The sequence below is a fragment of the Ovis aries genome, chromosome 14 (assembly GCF_016772045.2).
Source record: "Ovis aries strain OAR_USU_Benz2616 breed Rambouillet chromosome 14, ARS-UI_Ramb_v3.0, whole genome shotgun sequence".
Lineage (NCBI taxonomy): Eukaryota > Metazoa > Chordata > Mammalia > Artiodactyla > Bovidae > Ovis > Ovis aries.
The window spans coordinates 38,683,766-38,703,963 of NC_056067.1; the positions used below are offsets into that span (position 1 = coordinate 38,683,766).

General features: G+C 40.7%; 2 protein-coding genes across 4 annotated transcripts in view; one reads left to right on the forward strand and one right to left on the reverse strand.

Moving 5' to 3' along the window:
• PKD1L3 (polycystin 1 like 3, transient receptor potential channel interacting) overlaps positions 1-7,475 on the forward strand; it is an 80,764-nt gene extending 73,289 nt beyond the window's left edge. Inside the window, exons 27-32 of the mRNA XM_060397841.1 lie at positions 1,975-2,099; positions 2,864-3,024; positions 4,314-4,524; positions 4,967-5,068; positions 6,415-6,546; positions 7,359-7,475. Of these exons, the coding sequence (XP_060253824.1) occupies positions 1,975-2,099; positions 2,864-3,024; positions 4,314-4,524; positions 4,967-5,068; positions 6,415-6,546; positions 7,359-7,475 (848 nt within the window). The remainder of the gene's footprint in view (positions 1-1,974; positions 2,100-2,863; positions 3,025-4,313; positions 4,525-4,966; positions 5,069-6,414; positions 6,547-7,358) is intronic.
• IST1 (IST1 factor associated with ESCRT-III) overlaps positions 2,581-20,198 on the reverse strand; it is a 40,970-nt gene continuing 23,352 nt past the window's right edge. For all 3 annotated transcript variants that reach the window (XM_004015113.6, XM_060398472.1, XM_012190050.5), the window contains 7 exons: positions 19,455-19,542; positions 14,389-14,472; positions 13,765-13,875; positions 12,621-12,821; positions 11,752-11,844; positions 10,661-10,709; positions 2,581-9,373 (listed from right to left, as the gene is read on the reverse strand). In XM_004015113.6, coding sequence (XP_004015162.1) covers positions 9,174-9,373; positions 10,661-10,709; positions 11,752-11,844; positions 12,621-12,821; positions 13,765-13,875; positions 14,389-14,472; positions 19,455-19,542 — 826 coding nt within the window. In that variant the 3' untranslated portion in view covers positions 2,581-9,173. The remainder of the gene's footprint in view (positions 9,374-10,660; positions 10,710-11,751; positions 11,845-12,620; positions 12,822-13,764; positions 13,876-14,388; positions 14,473-19,454; positions 19,543-20,198) is intronic.

Genomic DNA, 20,198 nt, shown 5'->3' on the forward strand with positions numbered 1-20,198 from the left:
GAGATGTTCTTGCATTTTTTTTCTTTTTTCTGATATTCTTAGCATTTTGATGTTGGAATTCATAAATGGAGCCTCTGATTTCCTCATGTTTTTGCTTTATTTTCCATCCTTTCCTTCTGATTTCTGAGCAATTACTTCAATTTCCAAACCACTTTTGGAATATTTTGATTTCTAAAAATTGTTTGTCCTTGTTTCTTTTTCAGTTTCCTACTCTTCTTTTTGGATACAATATCCTCTTCACTAAGGATATTACAGGTTTATGTTTTTTTCTGCTCCTTCAAGGCTTTCTGTAATTCCTCTGAGCTGCTTTAGTTTTTTTTGGTGTTTTGTGTCCGGTCATATTTAAGAGGGAGGCAGTAAAAACCAAGTAAGTGCTAATTAGAAGCACCATGTGCATGGACAGAACTAGTCAGGTGGTATCTGTCCTTTTGGGGAGCAGTTTGCAGAAAGAGAGGACCCCCTCCACTCCCCTGCCTTGAGGATGTAAGCCTTTAAGACTCCTCAGAGCCAGATAACAGAAGGGGAATGGGAAGGGTCTCACCATGCAATATTTAAACTTTCTTTCAATTCCCTTTTCCAGTGGAGTACTACTCACAAATATACCTGGTGTCCCGAGTTCAGATTCTCTCTGACTCAACGTTACTAGGAAGGCAGGATGGGTAGTAAATAACGTGGTTGTAAAGGGGAGAGAGGAAATCTGGATTTTACCTGTTTGTGTCCAGACTTAACGATTCTGTTAGTTCTATTTGAACTTCTACCTTCTGAGGTACCTGATGCCTCCAGTTTCTCAGCCTTTTTGAGGTTTTGTGCTAAGAACCAGCTTCCTTCTGGGTTTCCTGTGCTGCTGGCTTAGGTTTCAGCTTTCTTGAATCTTCTCAGGCAGTGTCATTCAGCTGTTTTCCAGTTCCAGGCTCATCTGCCCACCTCCTCATCTTTGGGTCATTTTTTAAATTCCTTTACTGTCAGTGGCATTTTGGAAGGGATTAGAGGGAAACTGGGTATGTTCAATTCCTCCCCCTTTAACAGGAAGTCTGCCCTAATCCTCCTTCCTTTCCCCTCTCCCCCATAATTTGCCCACAAGTGTCCTATGACCTTAGGTTTTACTTCTAATCAGAATTTTTTTCCTCCCAGGCCCACACAGTAGACCACTTTTGCTATTTGTTTTAAAATGAAACATGAAAGCTCCCCAAGAGTCTTCATAGGGTTTTTATTTTAACTACTCAAAAACTAGGGGTAAAATAAACATGGGGAAAGTCCTGGCTTTCCCCATGAGAGCTAGCTATGTAAGGTAGGAATTCCTTTTGTTCTTAAATGTACTTTCTACTACAGGAGGTGCATCTTAGTTCTAGTATTTGGGGGCTTTATGAAAAATTTATATCTATAAACATCTCATGATCTTATAAAGCTTTTTGATCTGTCTTCATAAACATCTGAGTATGCAGGGGATACTGTTAGTATTCATGGGATAATGTTAGTGCTTTTCATATAGGAAGTGTCTAAATTTGAAAAGGTTCAAATCTTTTTCATCATACTAATTTCTGAAATGTATTTTTTTAAAGCTTTAAACAAAGGTACCACACTTCCATTTAATTCCATTCACCCCACAGTTTTCACTGCAATCATCAAGTCTCTGAAACATCATTTTGCAACAGTACAGCTAGTCAGTTTGTTTCTATAGCCATTCTGACTTGGTAAGAGGGACACCTGTTAACAGCTGTTAAGACACTGTCCTCTACGTGGGATCAACAGTATAATCCTCTCCTGCCTTTCAGTGCAGTCCACACATTCTTCCAGTGGCTTTGCATACATGATCCCATTTAATATTCATGACAATTCTTGAGGAAATACTAAGTGACATGTAGACTCAGGAAAATTGGAAATGGATGGTACAGGAACACTTGGGGTTATCTGAAAGAGTTGGAAGGGCAGAAGGCAAATTTAAAGGCTCTTAACTCCAGGTGTTCTTTTTCTCAGGTGCCTTCTTCACCTCCATGAGACTGGACATTTTAACTTCCCTTCAGATATCAAAGAACTTTGCCTGGTCTGTCATGTCACAAGTCAGCTACTATCTACTGGTCTGTTACTATGCCTTTGCACAGGTGAACTGAAAATATTAGATGTAAGAAATTCTCAGTGTTGCCAGGTATTACTTGGAGAACCACAGGGAGCTGCTTTTAGGATTATAGCTATGATTTTGGTCCTTTCTGGAAGACTGAGTTCAGTTAAACCTACTGGCCTTCCACCAAGTAGTTCTTCCAGTTTTCTACAGTTAAAAAATTAAGTATATAGAAAGAATTTTTTGTCCAGTTATATGACCCCTGGCTTCCCAGATGGCACTAGTGGTAAAGAACCCACCTGCCAACACAGGAGATGTTAACAGACGCAGGTTCCATCACTGGATTGGGAAGATCCCCTGAGGAGGGCATGGCAACCCACTCCAGTATTCTTGCCTAAAAATCCCATGGACAGAGGAGCCTGACGGGTTGCAGTCAGATGTGACTTTGCACACACACGACCCCTATATAAGGTAACACTCAGATGACTGTACCCAAAAAAGCATTTCTTAGGCCACACACAATATTTTGTTTTCAGGGTTTTAATTAATTGAGAAACTTTATTATTAAGTTTAAGCAACATGATGAATGTATACAATTACAGTTGTTTTAAGGAAGGCCAACTTTTCTGTTTAAGTGGCAGCTCTGAATGACTACAAGGCAGAACTGAGACCAGAACGATTGTGTCCAACTTAGGGATCTGAACGGTCCCTGGCTGAGTGCTTTCCCAGAGTTCGTAACACTTTATTGGGGAAAGACCTAGGTGATCTTTCAGGCAAGCAATAGTGACTGTGGTGTCTTATGTTTAGGGTCGCCAGTTGAAACAGCAGAGGTGGAGGTTCTTCATGAGGAAAAGAAACCTTCTAGATATGAGCATAATCCTCCTTAGCTTTGTCATCTTGGGACTTGACCTGACAGTTATTTCTCTACATAAAAAACACATGGTACAATACCACTATGACCGAGACAGGTAAGAAGGACCCTGAGGGAGCAAAGGATATTCTTACTTGATGCTCAGAATTTACTGGCTACACAAGTATTCTTTCAAACTCCCCTCTTCCTCTCTGCCTGATTTCTATTTGTATAATATCACAGTTAAACAGACTACTGTCCACAGTGAAGAACACAACTAACTAGAAACTGCTAACTGCTAATGATATATGAAAAGCTCTTCTGCCTTCATAGTACTTAGGTACATGTTAATCTAGGATAATACAATTAAATTTCACATAGCAAGGGTCTGGAATTGGGTTATTTTGGACCTTGGCCAAGGAATGAAGTCCTGACATGATAAGTGATCATTCTTTGAATAGAACAACACATGGAACATCTCTAAATCCAAAGAGGGTTGCTTTCTGGGAAGGGATGTTCATCCTTTAGCTCATCCTTACCAAGCAGCAGTCTGGTGCCACTTTGGGGTAACTTCTTTGGTCTTTCTCGTGGGAAAGACAAAGTATCTTATTTCCCAAAGTACTGCCATGTGGTGCTTTTCTAACCGTGCAGTGCTCAATAGCCTGGGCTGCGGATCTGTTAAGACTGAGGTGGTGTCCCAGGAAGGCCTTATAGAGGGTTGTCCATGCACGGACAGTGGTGTAGCGTGCAGTCCTCAGTGCAGTGGCACTGAGGTCTTGCCTGCTGTGTGGTACTGCTACATGTTATCACAATAAAAGTGCCAGTTCACTCATGTCTGTGGAGGTCTTTCCAAGTAACCTAGTTGCTGCAACATAAAATTACCAATGCATCTCTCACGTAACAACAGAAACCAACAGAACAATTGGTGAGTAACACCCCTTTACTTCTATAGTTTAATCATCTCTCTACTCAGCACTGTTAAATCTATTAGAGGATTAATTACCACTGTTAGAGAACAACATAGGATTAGAGTGTTACAGAAAACAGATTGGCGTTATTATACATCTCGTTAGGTTAACTCATCTCTTCTGAAAGGAGAGATCTGAAACTAGAGCAGTGGTGGAGGCTGGCCCCGATTCTTGGTAACTCCAGATTCAGGATCGATAGGATGAATCAGGAGTAGCCAGCTAGAGGATGCATTCCAAGGTTTCTACAGCACTGCTCCCAGTCGAGTATGTGGCCTTGTGCCAGTGTGCTCACATCCATGGGAAGCCACACTGGTAAGAAGCGTTCTGTCAACAGGAACGGGACTTACAGAGCTGCTGCACTTGAGGAGCCCTGAGACACTGACCTCACAGGAGTTGATGGCATAGACTTCATCCTGAGTGTCTGCTTTCCTTGGTACAGGTTCATCAACTTCTATGAGGCAGTTAAAGTCAACTCAGCTGTCATTCACCTCATGGGTTTCCTAGTTCTTTTGGCAACAGTTCAGCTATGGAGCCTGCTGTATCAAAACCCCAGGCTGCAGGTCATTGACAGAACACTCAGCAAAGCCTGGGACGAGGTAGTGGGCTTCTTGCTGGTCATCTTGATCCTGCTGACAGGCTACGCCATTGCGGTAAGCACCCGTCCTAGTGTGTCTTGTCCTGAGTGCTGTGGTCTTGGAGTCACGCTGCTTTCCTTAAAAAAGGCTGCTAAATGGAAAGTCACAGTTCAAGCTGGCAGTGTTTTGGAGAAGACAGTAGAGGAAAAGAGCTGGTTTTAGTTGTGTTATGTCCATATTTAACCAGCAGTATTATAAGCTCAAGACATTTCTCTCATCTTTAAAATGGAGATAACATTTTAACTCACAAGATGAGTCAAGTAAACTTACATGAAAACACTGATCACAAAGGGATTCTGTATGGTTTTCAGGCATAGTAATTTGAATGGCCACTAAGGATATTCTTTAATTTCCATTCCACTGGGTCCACATTGACCTCATCATTATAACCATTTCAGGACCCAAACTGCAGGCCCCCTCTGCTGCTTGCCAAGCCCACCTGACTCTTCTTTTTCAGTTTAACCTGCTGTTTGGATGGAGCATCTCCGACTACCAAACTTTTCTCAGTTCAGCAGTAACTGTTGTCAGTTTCCTGATGGGAATCTCTCATCACGAGGAGGTAAAAAAAAACCAACTCTTCCTGGTTTCCTTGCAGAATTATGTTTCGTTTAATATATCAGATGAGAACGGCTTATAAAAGCAACCCCTACTGTACCATTACATGCTGAAAAAGGGAGAAATTTAGAACCTTTGCCATCATTTTATGGTACTACCTATAGATAAAGCTTTTGAATGGCTGTTACCTCCTTTTCTAAGCACATAGTCCCACATTCCTCATTTCTTGTATCCTCAATCTTACTGCCAAAGACACAGGGCTCTCAGACAGAATAACATGATTACTGCTGCTTTCTTAATAGCCTTTTGAAGTGTACAGCTGGAAATGATCTGAAATAATAATTAGGGAGGTACAGTTCCACAAAGAACTACAGTATTTATGTTTACAAATACTAATGTCACAGAGGGCTGTCATTTTCCCCCAGGAACTACCTACACAAAGCCCTTTCTATTAGACATAAAAAAAAAATTAGGAAACCCAGATGAGGTTTTGGGTCCCCAAAACTAACATATATAGATTTGATCAGGGAGGAAAAAACTCCCTGATCCCAATTCAGATTAGTAAAACTGGCAAGATTTTGATCAAAGCTTATCATTATGATATCCTATGTTAAGAGTAGAAATTGCATGGAGTAGCAGAGACCATCTCCATTATCATTTCTGGCTTCTATGTGTTCTTTCAATACGCTCTTGCTAGTCCTTGAAGCTTCTGTATTTAGATGTACTTTCTAGATTTGTCAAAACTCATGAGGGCTTTGAGTCTTTTTTTTTTTAGCTGCACAGCTTGTGGGATCTTAGTTCCCCAACCAGGGACTGAACCTGGGCACTCAGCAGTGAAAGTGCAAAAAGAAAGAAAGAGAAGTCACTCAGTCATGGCTCTTTGTGACCCCATGGACTGTAGCCTATCAGTCTCCTCAGTCCATGGAATTTCCCAGGCAAGAGTACTGGTGTGGGTTGCCACTTCCTTCTCTAGGGGATCTTCCCAACCCAGGACTCCTGCACTGCAGGCAGATGCTTTACCATCTGAGCCACCAGGGAAGCCCGTGAAAGTGCAGTCATAAGCCAGGAAATTCCCATGAGTCATTTATAATTCCATTACAACTTACCTGTTATCTTCTTGTGGAAGCCCTGAAGGCATAATTATTTATATACCCTTAGAGTCAAGTCACTCTTGCTCTTCTGTCCACTCAAAAGTATTTTCCTTTTTAGTATTTTTGCTTTTCTAGTTTCCACCAGGCAGAAATGTTTTCTTATGTGAATATATCCCAAGTATTAGCACATATTTTACGTTTTTAAAGCAGAAATTAAACTATCAGTGTTTAAACCCAAAGTGTTCTATTGTCTTTCCAGGTTACTGCTGTGAACCCAGTCCTGGGCTCCTTTCTTATCTTCACCTATGTTGTTTTGATGGTACTTATGATCATTAACCTTTTTGTTTCTGCCATTTTAATGGCCTTTGGTAAAGAAAGGAAATCCCTTAAGGTAAGTAACTCAGTAACTAAGCTATAAGCTGTATCATGATTTTTTATCCCTGGAAAAGCTCAGATTTAGCTCTTCTTATGATTACAGATTGACATAACACACAGTATCAGCATATTCCCTTTATCAGTCTCCATAATGCTGTCAACCATTTTACTAGGAAACCCAATTTACTAAAAGTTATATTATTCCAGTAGTCATGTATGGATGTGAGAATTGGATCATAAAGAAAGCTGAGCACTGAAAATGATGCTTCTGAACTGTGGTGTTGGAGCAGACTTGTAACAGTCCCTTGGACAGCAAAGAGCCCAAACCAGTCCATCCTAAAGGAAATCAGTCCTGAATATTCACTGGAAGGACTGATGCTGAAGCTCCAATACTTTGGCCACCTGATGCTAAGAATGGACTCACTGGAAAAGACCCTGGTGCTGGGCAAGATTGAAGGCAGGAGGAGAAGGGGACGACAGAGAATGAGGTGGTTGAATGGCATCACCGACTCGATGGACATGAGTTTGAGCAAGCTCTGGAGTTGGTGAGGGACAGGGAAGCCTGGTATGCTGCAGTCCAGGGGGTTGCAAAGAGTTGGACATGACTGAGCTACTGACATTATATTCTGTATCCAGTGTCCTAAAATATCTGGTTCTCAACTGTTAAGTAGCAGAAACACTGCTGACAAGGCCTGACAGTAAACCATTAAAGCAAACAGTATCTTTATATCTACTTTTAAAAACTACACCTTTGGTACTTTTTCCTTCCAACATTAGCAACAACTCCAGTTTCCTCACTTTTTTCCTTTTGTCTTTCAGCAGACTGAGAGAGGCGCCACACTGATGGATATGCTGTTGCTGAAGCTGTCAAGTTTGTTAGGGATCCAGCAGCATCAGAGCACATGTGAGCACACAGCCCTAACAGCAACAGCCACGGACAAATGAAGGTTTAAAAGGTGAGTTACCTTAATCCTGTTGTCTCCTCACGTGGCTTATTACTTCTGAGTATATTAACACTGATCTTTGCATGGTATACTTTGGGAAATGTTTATATAGTATATTTTGTTAATTTTCCTAGTGAAGAATCAAAAATCCCCTTGGCACTACAAGGGTGATGCAGGATGAACCAACTCTGCTGCCTAGCAGCAAGTTAGCACTTACCATTCATGTTCCAAAAATATGAGTCACAAGTAAGCTCACTGCAACTTTATAATCAAAGACACAAGCATGAGATCTGGCTCAGGGGGAGTGCTGTCACAGAGAAGTAACCATGCCAGCTCCCAGATTACTATCTGGGCTTACATACAGAGATCAAAATGGACTTCTTACTCCCCAACTGTCTATCCACATTATCCAGGGAGCAAAACTATGGTCTAACTTGTACCCAATATTGGTTACTTGCTTAAAATACTCTCCACTAAAAGCTGAATTTGCCCCTCATCATTTTACCCAAACAGTGGAGAAACCAGGGCACAATATTTTTAACTTTATTAGCAGCTACTGAGCCATGAGATACAAATCAACCAGAAACATTAAAGTTGCTTGAATAGAGTATGTACAGATTTACCACACAGAAGCCAAAGTCATATCTTCTGATCCCAACGCCACCCTTGTGGGGAAAGATGGCCTTAGCTAGGGGGCAAAAGGTTAGTCTCATCCATTGAGGGAAGCAGCAAAACAATTAGAGCCACACAGGCACCAAAAATTTATTTGAGATCAGTTTGTAGAGGTTCTCTTGATCATAAAGTCTTCAAATGAGAACAGGAATCCCTTTTCAATAATCTGTAGGCTTTCCAGCTCACTACTCAAGAGACTTGAATATTTCTAATTAAGGCTACTGGAAGCCCACCTTAGCCTTGACTGGTGACTTCTGCTCAGTACATAGCCAAATGCAATCCAACAGAATGCCATGGGGAAAAAACAGGAATTTACACAGTGCTGCCCTCTATTAAAAGGGAGACATAGCACTCAAAATAAAGCAAAGGCCACAGAGGGCTCCCTGAGAATCCAGTAGAACTAAGAGAGGCCTTCAACTTTCCAAATAAACTTCGCAACTGGATCCAGATGGAACAGTGCCCTGCAGCAAGGAGTAGTGTGCATGTCAATGAGAAGACCCAGCTTCTGAGAACTGTTATAATGGCTTCCTGAGCCATTTTTTTCTCTCCCCCATTCATGTTAGAATGTGAAAATACACACCTTGGCCTTGAATCTCACTCACCACAAATCCTCTGTACAGAGGGTTTGTTTCTAAGTCTGGAACCTCAGCACAGAGCTGAGACACTTTAGGAAGTCCTCTCCACCACCATCCAGCCATCTCTCCCCACAATGATTTCACCTTCTCATTGCCCTGTGGAGGGATGGTGGGACAGGAAGGAGAGAACCTGGGATCACACTGACAGGAAACGGACAAGAAAGGCTGCCAGGAGCCAGCTGCTCCAACCTCATCATCCCCAGTTGTTAGTCTCTTGGGAGCAATGGAGAACTGGAAAGCAGCAGAGTCTGGTAGAGCAGGAAGAGAGCCCAGAGGGAGAGTGTGCTCAGTGATGGTTAACAGATAAAACAATTTCATGGAGATTCTTTGTTACAAGGAAAAACTGCTCAGTCTCAACTCCCAGAACTTGGACCTTGCCTGGTTTAGGAGGCCTATGTTTTCTTTTTTAGCTCCTCAAATCTCCGGGAAAGATCATCGAAGTCAATGTCCTCTGACGCTGAGGTGTTGGCACCAGCAGATGCAGTTGGGAGTGTGTCTGGCACAGACGGCAGCTCTGGCAGCACAAAGTTGTCATAGGTGTCTGTGAGCCTTGAAGCAGGCTTTGCAGGAGCCTCTGGCTTGGGCCCAGGACCTAATCAGAGTAAGGAGCATAGTGTTACACACACCAGAAAAACAGCTCAAAGCCCAGAAACAGCTCAAAGCCCAGAAGGAAATACTGCTTAAAAAAAAAAAAAATTCTAGAAGTCAATAAAAATTTTCAGGACAATTAACGGCTACATTTTCTAATTATAGTTGAATATATCTGTTTTATTTTCCTACAGTGAGAAAAAGTTTAAGGGGAAGTCAAAGTGCATAGGGCTTAGGTACCCAGAATTCATTTAAATGGACTGTCCCCTTTCACAAAGGTCTGTTCCCGTAATAATAAAGTCCAAGGAGTGGTACTAGAATTCTACTGGGAAGAGCAAAAAAATTTATAAGGAATATTAACATCCACACTGTTCAATGTAATGGAATGTGATCTTGTTTCTAATCTTCCATTTTATATTTAACAAGTTAAAATCATCACCCTCTCTACCTACTGTACATTTCCATTTCTATCGAAGTTCTAGAAAAGCTTGCCCCTGGAGTGGAACTAACTGGGAAGGAACACAAGGTAACTTTCTGGGGTGATAGAAATGTTCCCTTTACTAAGGTGGTGGTTACATAATGTGTGTGTAGATGCACCTAAAAAATGGTCATATACATTTCTGTATTTTTTTGTACATAAATTATACCTCAATAAAACTGTCCCCAATTTTAAAAAGTTATGTTTCTCTGGGGAGAATGGATACATGTCTATGTATGGCTGGGTCCCTTCAACTGAAACTGTCACAACATTGTTAACTGCCTATACCTCAATATAAAGTATTAAAAAAAAAATTTTTTTTTAAGTAACCCCTCCCCGACAGCGGGTTTCTGGAGTGCTAGTAGTATTTTTTCAGTGAATGGCTAATGAACATGCTTGCTTTGTGAAAAATCACTAAGCCATTCACTCATAATATATGCCTCTTTCCCCCTCTTTAATGTCCAAATTTAAAAACTTTTTTGGTATTTCCAAGCACAGTGGCAGTTGAAGCAGCAGGAACATAAAGAACTTGAGGGTGATGGACAACTAGAAAGTGACAAAGAATAATGATAACTATTAACAGAAAAAGGTAATTTGGGAAATTCCTTGGAGCCAGGATAGACCTTTTCTTTCTGGAAGTGGGAAATCCTGAGTTCTGTTTCCACCATACTGCATTTGGGGAGACAATGGGCATGTGGGTAGAATCCCACAAGCATAAAAACAATCTGAGGAAGGAACAGTGATGAGAAAACAGCAAACAACAAAGGGTTCAGTACTGAGAAAACCTTAAAAGGATTTCTGACTCACACTCACCAACAATCTGTGTAGAAGACACATTCTTATCAGCATTAATGTCATCAACCTGAAACAGAAGAGATCATTACCAGAAGAGAAAGCAATGGCCTCACTGGTGAAGGTAATGGTACAGGCCCATGTGTGTGGCAAAAGCCAAGCTGCTCAGCAAAACCAGCAAACCTGCTCCAAGAAACTGCCCCTCCGCCCCCTGTACTCTTCCTGATCTCCTTCCCACCAGACAGATACCATGTTGAACTCTTTAACTGCCAAGCAGAGGAAAAGAAAATTCTTACCACATCATTAACATCTCTCTTACTCTGATACCTTCACCTTCCAGACAGTGAGAAAGCACTCTAAACCACCACATTCACCTCCAAGAACCAAGTCTTCAAATACTAACAAAGATCATATACTTCCTTCCTAGGAACAGGTGTGGGCAAAGCTTCAATGCGTGCAAAGCCAAAACATAAAAACTCAGGCCCAAGGTAAAAACCAAAGGAAAGGACACTAAGCAAGCTCAGGAACAGGGGAATCTCCCTAGAGGAGGAAAGAAGGCTGGCAGGAAAGTCATCTAATTCTGAACCAAGGCTGTGACAACCATTTACAGTTCAAGGCATCATTAGCATATTACTGATATCAGCAAGTTTTAAGACTAAAAATAAAATTAATGCTATAGGCCAAAACTTACTAAACTTGATACTTCTGTTTAATACAAATATCTAGCTGTTATTGCTTTATAAGATGTTGAGAATTTATAAAACCGGTATTTATATTCTACCACCAAGACTGTACCAGGTCAAAATGATTCTCAGCCTAGTTACTCTTTAAAAAAAAAAAATTATTAGGTGTCCCACTAGAACCTTCTAGGGTCTGCAGCTCCTTCCTGATTCCTGGGCTTTTAACTGCAGACAAAGCATTGCCACCAATGATGCTGCCGCCACCACCACGCCCCATTTCCAGGGTAATATTAAAGCAACACAAAAATCCAAAGCATATAGCAATGCCAGTACTAGGAGTTGATCAAAACTTTGCCTTCCCTGTCGCCATTATTTTGCTCTCTCTTCCTGGGATTCTCTCTCCTGCTGCTTATAAAAGGCTCAGGCACTTACAGATTCATACGATGGGGGAGTTGCTGGAATCTGAGGTGGATGAATATTGGGAAAGGCCTGATAAGTTCCCACTGGCAATCCATTGAAATCCGACTGCAAGAGGAGAAAGGCAACATAAGAGACTGCCCCATCTGCAATTTCTGAAGTGCGTATATGGGAAGAGAGAAATAAATACATGTGTATACAACTATTTTCTCAACGTGAATATATTCACACCAAATAATATGTATTTAAGATAGGTATTTAATGTGTATTCAAGAGCCCCAAAAGGAAAAAATGCCTAAAAGGACATGAGACAACATGTCATCAGGAAGACCTAGATTTTTAAAGACCTGTAGACAGGCTATTTATTCATCAAATTACTAACTGCTTTTAAGTCCACAAATGGAGATTATTATCACTTTCTTTGGGGAGGTGGGGGGTATCACTACATGTGGGATCATAGCTCCCCAACCAGGAACTGAACCCACGCCCCTGCAGTGGCAGCATGAGTCTTGACCACTGGACTACAGCAAAGTCCCCAGACTTTCTTACTAGCAGTGACTTTCATCTTCATGTTTACAACAGATGTTTTTCTACTTGGCAATAAGTGATGATTATTCAGTTTTGGAAAAAGCTACTAGTATACCTACAAGTCCCAGAAAACCTACACAGTTTTTTCTAGCACCATCTCTCTAGATTTTCCTGCTTCATTACCTGTAGGTTAACCAAAAGACTTTCTCCAAATCCCAATGCTGCTTTTTTCCACAGTATAATCAATAAACTACACCAAATGTTACCTACAACTCCTGAGTGCGCTCACAGAACCAGCTTGTCATCTATTACATTTTCTAGAGTTTACATCCACACTTCTTTGTATGTATACTTACAGGTCCCTTTGGCAGCGGGTATGAGAAAGGAGTGTTTGGAGATGGCATAGGCATAGGCATAGGCATTGGCACTGTTCCGTCAGGTCCACCAACTGGTGCTGTGAAGCCGCCTCCACCTCCTCTTCCAGGGCCCCCTTTCTTCACATCATCTGTGAATCCAACATCAATAAGATCTGTCTCTACTCCAGGAGGAGCTTCTGCCTAAGAAAAAGAGAGAAACCCGTATCATCAGGCCCTGTCACAGGCTAGGTTCCCCAGGAAGCTCTGAGATGGAGACCAGCATGACCGAAGTTTATTGGAGAGGGCTCTTGGGATAGAGACCTATGGGGATATGAAGGAAGCAGGCCTGAGCAAAGTAAGAAGTTGGGCTGCCATGCCTTCACAACAGAGGGCTTGGCTAATTCCCCCAGAGTTCTGGAGCTAGGATGGGCCTACAGCACATGTTCCCAACTGGGGCAAAGGGGCAGTCTTTAATCCCCTGCAATGACCAGATACAAGCTGCCCCCAGGAAAGACCCTGGGTGGGGAAGCTCTCTCCTAAGAGGGCCACTGCTGGAGGGACACTCAGCTGTGTGAGCCACCAGTCATCAGAGATGGGGGAATAAATGCTTCTGTCCTGAAGTGTGCCTGTAACTGGGGCGGGGAGTAGGGGGGAAGGTCGTCTGAGCAGCACACCAAAACATCTACTTCCCCCCATCAACCATAACCTCGGAATTACTACTTCCATATTTGCCTTTCACTGTAAGCCTCTTTAGGACAGTGGCCTTGTTTATATCTTTTGTGTATTCTCAGCTTTCTGGGGCACATGGCAGGCGCCCAAAAAATGTTTCAAGATCTGTTCTGGGTCTTGGGGCTTCTCTTGCTACCCAGTTCCTTGAACTTCACTGAAAAGTAGCAATAATGCCATTTTATATTTGTATCAAAGTCTGTACCTTTTCAAAGTGCTTTTAGTCATTCATCTCTTCGGATCCTTAAACACTCAGTGAGAGAGATGCAGGCTTATTTACTGCTAACCCAAAAGCACTAACTGGACAAAGGCTTCAACTCCCACACGCAAACTTGACTGCAAAGAATATGCTTCTTTTTCAAAGACAGTGATCTAGAGAGACTTATTTACTGTTGTATTCTAAGGACTCTAAACTCACCATGACCACAGAGTCGGGCTCATAGGGCACATTGTAGTTCTTGGCAATTTCAATCAGGTATCTCTCCACTAGGATTTTGGGTGGGGCCTCCACACTCAGTTTGTGCATTAGCTGTTAAGCAAAAGATCCAGGGTTAACATGCATCTATATAAACCAGCCTAAGCCTATCCTGTATCACTGTAAAACTTTGTTTCTCTCATTTTACAAGTCAATGGAGAGAAAAGAAAAGTTCCAACCAGTTATTCTTTTCTTCAGTCACAAAGCACAACATGCATGTATGTCTCACACTCTGGTTACTTATGCACAAAGACTGACACTGGCACTCCACATCTGAATTCACCCATCTTTCTCCCCGCCTCGCTTCTACCTCCATATATCACAAGTGGCACAAAGGACAGGGGATAGAATCAGGAATGACACAGGATGACAGAGCTTCACAATCAGAGGTGTCGGGCAGGGTTAAGGAGTTGACTGACTACACTGCCAGCCAGCCTTCTTTCTATGAAATGTGCAATCTTAAATGAATGCTACATTACAGTGATACCCACTAGAAATACTGCAGGCAGTAAAATAACCTGCTCCCACCCCACGCACTGGTCCATGTTTAACAAGTACATTCATTACCCTATCATTCACAGTTCCAATCTGGTTGGTCCGACATAACTTGCCATATTCCTTGCTATACTTGGCACAGAGTTGATCAGCAACCTACAGAGAAAAAGAACAGTAAATAAAAATGGAAACCACTCCTACAGGTGGCTTCAAGCTTCCTCCTATCAATAGCAAATACGCTTCTACTCAGGATTTCCGAAAGACTGGACCTGCAAAGCCTCAAAAGGTACATATTAATTCATTTAGTTATTGTTTATTCATCCATCCACTGAACTGCACAGCAGAGACCAGAAATATCTACTCGGAACAGGAGAATTAAATGAAAGTCTTCCCCAAGAGAATGATACCTTTGGCTTCCTTCTCCCCCATGCTTTCAAAAATGTAGCTAGCTAGCTTATACCTTCCATGTAGAAGATAGGAAAATTTCTCTCTGAGGAAAATGACCAACCCAAGGAAAGGAAACTAGTTCCTGACAGTCTGGAGGCCCTTGAGAAATGGCTTAAATTATCCTACAATAAATTGGTGCTGGAAGTATCATGCTCCCTGATTTCAAGCTATGCTAAAAAGCACAGTCATCAAAACAGTATGTACGGGCTCACGCATGTGTGCACACACACAAAGAAAACAAACAGATCAGTGGAATAGAATGGAGAGTTCAAGAATGAACACATAGTTACACGGGCAATTCATTTACAACAAAGGAGGCAAGAACACGAAAAAGACAGCCTTTTCAATAAATGATAGTGGGAAAACTGGACTACTCTCTCAACCCATACACAAATGAATTCAAGATGGATTAAAGACTTAAACATAAGATGTGAAACCATAAAACTTCTAGGAAAAAATACGGCAGTACACTCTTCTGACACTGGTCTTAGTAATATTCTTTTGGGTATGTCTCAGGCACAAGAAACAAAAGCAACAATATACAAATGATACTATATCCTACTAAAAAGCTTTTGTACAGTGAAATCAACTATCAACAAAATAAAAAGGCTACATCTACTGGTGGGAGAAGGTATTCACAAACAATGGATCCGATAAGGGGTCATTATCCAAAATACACAAAGAACTCATACAACTCAACACCAAAAAACAATCCAATTAGAAAACTGGCAGACAGACATTTTTCCAAAGACACCTACAGATGGCCAACAGGCACAGGAAAAGATGCTCAGAATCACTAATCAAGGAAATGCAAATCAAAACCACACTGAGATAGCCCCTCACACCTGTCAGAAGGGCTATAATAAAAAAAGAAAAAACACCAAATAAGTGTTGGTGGTGATGTGGAGAAAAAGGGACACTCATACACTGTTGGTGGGAATGTAAACTGGTGTGGCCACTATGAAGATTCCTCCAAAGATTAAAAATAGAACTAATATCTGATCCAGTAATTCCACTCCTGGGTAGTTATCCAAAGTAAATGAAAACACTAATTAGAAAGACATATCCACACCTATTCTCACTGGAGAATTATTTACAACAGCCAAGATATGGAATCAACCCAAGTGACCATCAACAGATGAATAAAGATGCGGTACATATATGCAATGGAATATTACTCACTCACTTAAAAAAAATGAAATCTTGCAATCTGCAACAACATGGATGGACCTATAGGGTATTATGCTAAGTGAAATAAGTCAGATAAATAAAATATCACATGATCTTCCTTATATGTGGAATTCTAAAAAATCAAATGAACTTAACAAAACAGAAACAGTTATAGATAAAGTGGTTACAAGAGGGGAGCAGGAAGAGGAAATCCAGGGACTAAGAGATACAAAGTTCCATTTGCAAAACAAATGAGTCATGAGCAGCAAATGTACAGTTTGGGGAATAGAGTCAATAACTAATCTGTTTGTATGGTGACATATCGTAACTGGAATTATGATCATTTTGAAATGTATAGAAAAATCACTAAATTGTGTAATAGGAACAACATAGTGCTGTAGGTCAATTACACTTAAAGAAGAAACACACAAACATACAACAAACTCATAAAAAGATCAGATTTGTGGTTAGAGATGAGACGGGAAAATTGATGAAGGCAGTCAAAAGGTACTACAAACTTTCAGTTGTAAGTAAGAAGGCCAACAAACCCATGAAAAGATGTTCAACACCACCAATTATTAGAGAAATGCAAATGAAAACTATAGTAAGATCACCTTATTATGGTCAGAATAGCCATCATGAAAAAAAAAACACACAAACAACAAATGTTGGCGAGGGTATGTAGAAAAGGGAACCCTCTTACACTGCTGGTGGCAGTATAAATTAATACAACTACTATGGAAAACAGTATGGAGGGTCCTGAAAGAACTAAAACAGAATTACCCTTTGACCCAGTAATCCCACTACTGGGCATAAACCCAGAGGAAACCATAATTCAACAAGATACATGTACCCAATGCTCACAGCAGTATATTTACAATAACCAGGACATGGAAGCAACCTAAATGTCCATGAATTTTGGAATGGATAAAGAAGATATGGTATATAGATAAAATGGAATACCACTCAGCCATAAAACAGAATGAAGTTGAGTCATTTGCAGAGATATGGATGTACTTAGAGTGTCAAACAGATGGAAGTAAGTCAGAAAGAGAAAAATATCATATATTAAGCATATATGTAGAATCTAGAAAAATGGTACTGATGATCTTATTTGCAAAGCAGAAACAGACACAGAGGTAGAAAACAAATATATGGCCACCAAGGAGGAAAGGGCAGGGGACAGGAGGAACTGGGACACTGGGATTGATACTCTACTGAGACCATACTGTGTAGCACAGGGAACTCTACCTAATGCACATGGTGACCTGAACAGGCACTCCAAAGGCGGGGGCCAGGATATATGCAGACATATGGCTGACTCATTTTGCTGTATAGTAGAAACAAACAACATTGTAAACCAACTATACTCCAATAAAAATTAATTTTAAAATGATAAATAAGGACTGGAGATGCAATGTACTGTAAGGACTAGAGATGCAGTGATAAATATAATTAACACTGCTGTATGTTATACGTGAAATTGTTGAGAGTAAATTATAAAGAGTTCACTTCACAAAACTAACTTTTTTTCTATTTCTTTAATTTTGTATCTAGGCTTCAACAGTACATCAACTGAGAACTTTCAGATATATAAGCTGAATTTAGAAAAGGCAGAGGAACCAGAAATCAAACTGCCAACATCTGCTGGATCATAGAAAAAGAATTCCAGAAAAACATCTACTTCTGCTTCATTGATTATATCCAAGCTTTTGACTGTGTGGATCATAACAAACCAAAAAATTCATAAAGAGATGGGAATATCAGACCATCTTACCTGCCCCCTGAGAAAGCCATATGCAGGTCAATAAGCACCCATTAGAACTAGACATGGAACAACGAACTGGTTCAAAATTGGGAAAGGAGTATGTCAAGGGTGTATACTGTCACCCTGCTTATTTAACTGATATGCAGAGTATATCATCTGAAGTGCCCAGATGGATGAGATGTTTGCTCCTTGGAAGAAAAGCTATGACAAATCTAGACAGCATATTAAAAAGCAGAGACATCACTGTGCCGACAAAGATCTGTACAATCAAAGCTATGGTTTTTCCAGTAGTCATGTATGGATGTGACAGCTGGACCATAAAGAAGGCTGAGCACCAAAGAATTGATACTTTTGAACTGTGGTCCTAGAGAATACTCTTCAGTCCCTAGGACAGTGAGGAGATCAAACCAGTCAACTGTAAAGGAAATGAGTCCTGAGTATTCATTGGAAAGACTGATGCTGAAGCTTAAGCTCCAATACTTTGGCCACCTGATGCAAAGAACTGACTCACTGGAAAAGACCCCAATGCTGGGAATGACTGAAGGCAGAAGAAGGGAGTGACAGAGGATGAGATGGATCGATGGCATCACCGACTCAACAGACTTGAGTTTCAGCAAACTCCAGGAAATAGTGAAGGACAGGGAAGCCTGGCGTGCCACAGTCCAGGGGTCACAAAGAGTCGGACACGACTAGCATCTAAACAACAATGTGAGATGACAGATGTTTACCAAAATTATTGTGATAATCATTTCATGATGTAAGTCAAATCATTATGCTGTACATCTTAAATTTATACAGTCCTGTATTGTCAATTATATCCCATTAAAACTGGAAGAAAAAAAAGGAGACAAAAAAATTGGCATCTGGCATTAAGACCCACCTAAGCACACAAGAGGTTCCAACCCATTTTCAGTACCTCAGTCTTTAATAAACAGCCAAACCTTTCAGAAAACCCTCTACTATAAAAACAGTTTAAGAAACAGAAGTAAACAAACATTAGAGAAACAAGAAGAGTTTATGAAGGACAATAATATTCCTAGAGTTAGAAGACAGTGAAGCCATGAAACAACAATAACAAAAAAAAATAGACTATTTAAAAAATAGATATTCAGAGACTTAATTAAAAAGAGCTCAAATAAAAATATACAGAGGACAAGGAAATTTTATAAGATAGGTGGGAGATAAGACTGAGACAATATCCAAGTGAATAACTGGCAAAGACGTAGAAAACAGGAGAGAAAACAACTCGACTGAATTTGTACCTGAGCAGTACCATATCCATGTTGTGGCAGGTAATTTTTCAGTTACTGTCTGTGTGTCCTGCCAGACTCTAAGCTATAAGAGTAGCCATAAGAGTACTCACCACTGCACTCTCAGTAGCCATGTAATGCACAACACTGACTCAATAAATATTTCTGGAACAAATGAATGAAAGAAAACATCTGTTCCCTTAATATTACTGTAACTTTACTGACTTACAGTTGTTTAAAAACATACTTAAATGACATTACAATAAAAGTAATTTAAGAAAAAACATGGGTTATATGTAACTTTGCCTCTTAGAAAAACTATTCAAGTTTGGAAAACACTGTGCTACTCTATGAACAGTTCCATTCTATGAACCATTTCACAAAGCCTTTTTCAAAGGCAGCATGAGAAGGGTACAAAATAAGTAAGCAGAAGTGACATATATAAACCAACTTTTCTAACAGCAAGAAAAACTACATGCATCACTGAAACTGGTTGTACTCACAATTTTCAGCTCTGCCACTTCTGACTGGAGTCGAGGAGCAGCCCAAATCAATGTAGACACAGATTCAGCCAGACCAGAATCTAACTCCCTAATTAAGGTGGGGGGGGGAGGAATTAGTAAAATTTAATATTCTTTTAAACAAACAAAACCTCATCTGTATCACATACTTGATAACCTCCTCTAAAGCAATCTCACAAATCTTACTGAAAGTGAGAAGTGAAAGTGAAGTTGCTCAGTCATGTCTGACTCATTGCGACCCCATGGATTGTAGCCTACCAGGCTTCTCCATCCATGAGATTTTCCAGGCAAGAACACTGGAGTGGGTTGCCACTGCCTTCTCCAGATCTTCCCGACCCAGGGATTGAACCCAGGTCTCCCGCATTGTAGGCAGAAGCTTTACTGTCTGAGCCACAAATCTCACTGGATCCTCACAATAACTCTAGGCTTATAGACATTTCTGTCATCCAATTTTGGGAGAAAATCTCAAACTAAGAAACCAGCCCATGGTCACAAAGTCAGCAAATGGTTGAGCCAAGTCTCAAATTCAGGCCTCTTGATTTCAGATTTCACATTTTCAACAGTAGTCTACACTGAGATCAGGCCCTCAAGTGAGTAGTAGGAAAAACATCCTTGTGTACATGAAGTGGTAGTCCCTGAGAGCTAGCTCCCCACACACAGGAAGAGGCCAGTAACATTCCTTTCTCAAATTCCAGAGGTGATTTGATTTAATCTTCAAATCAAAAT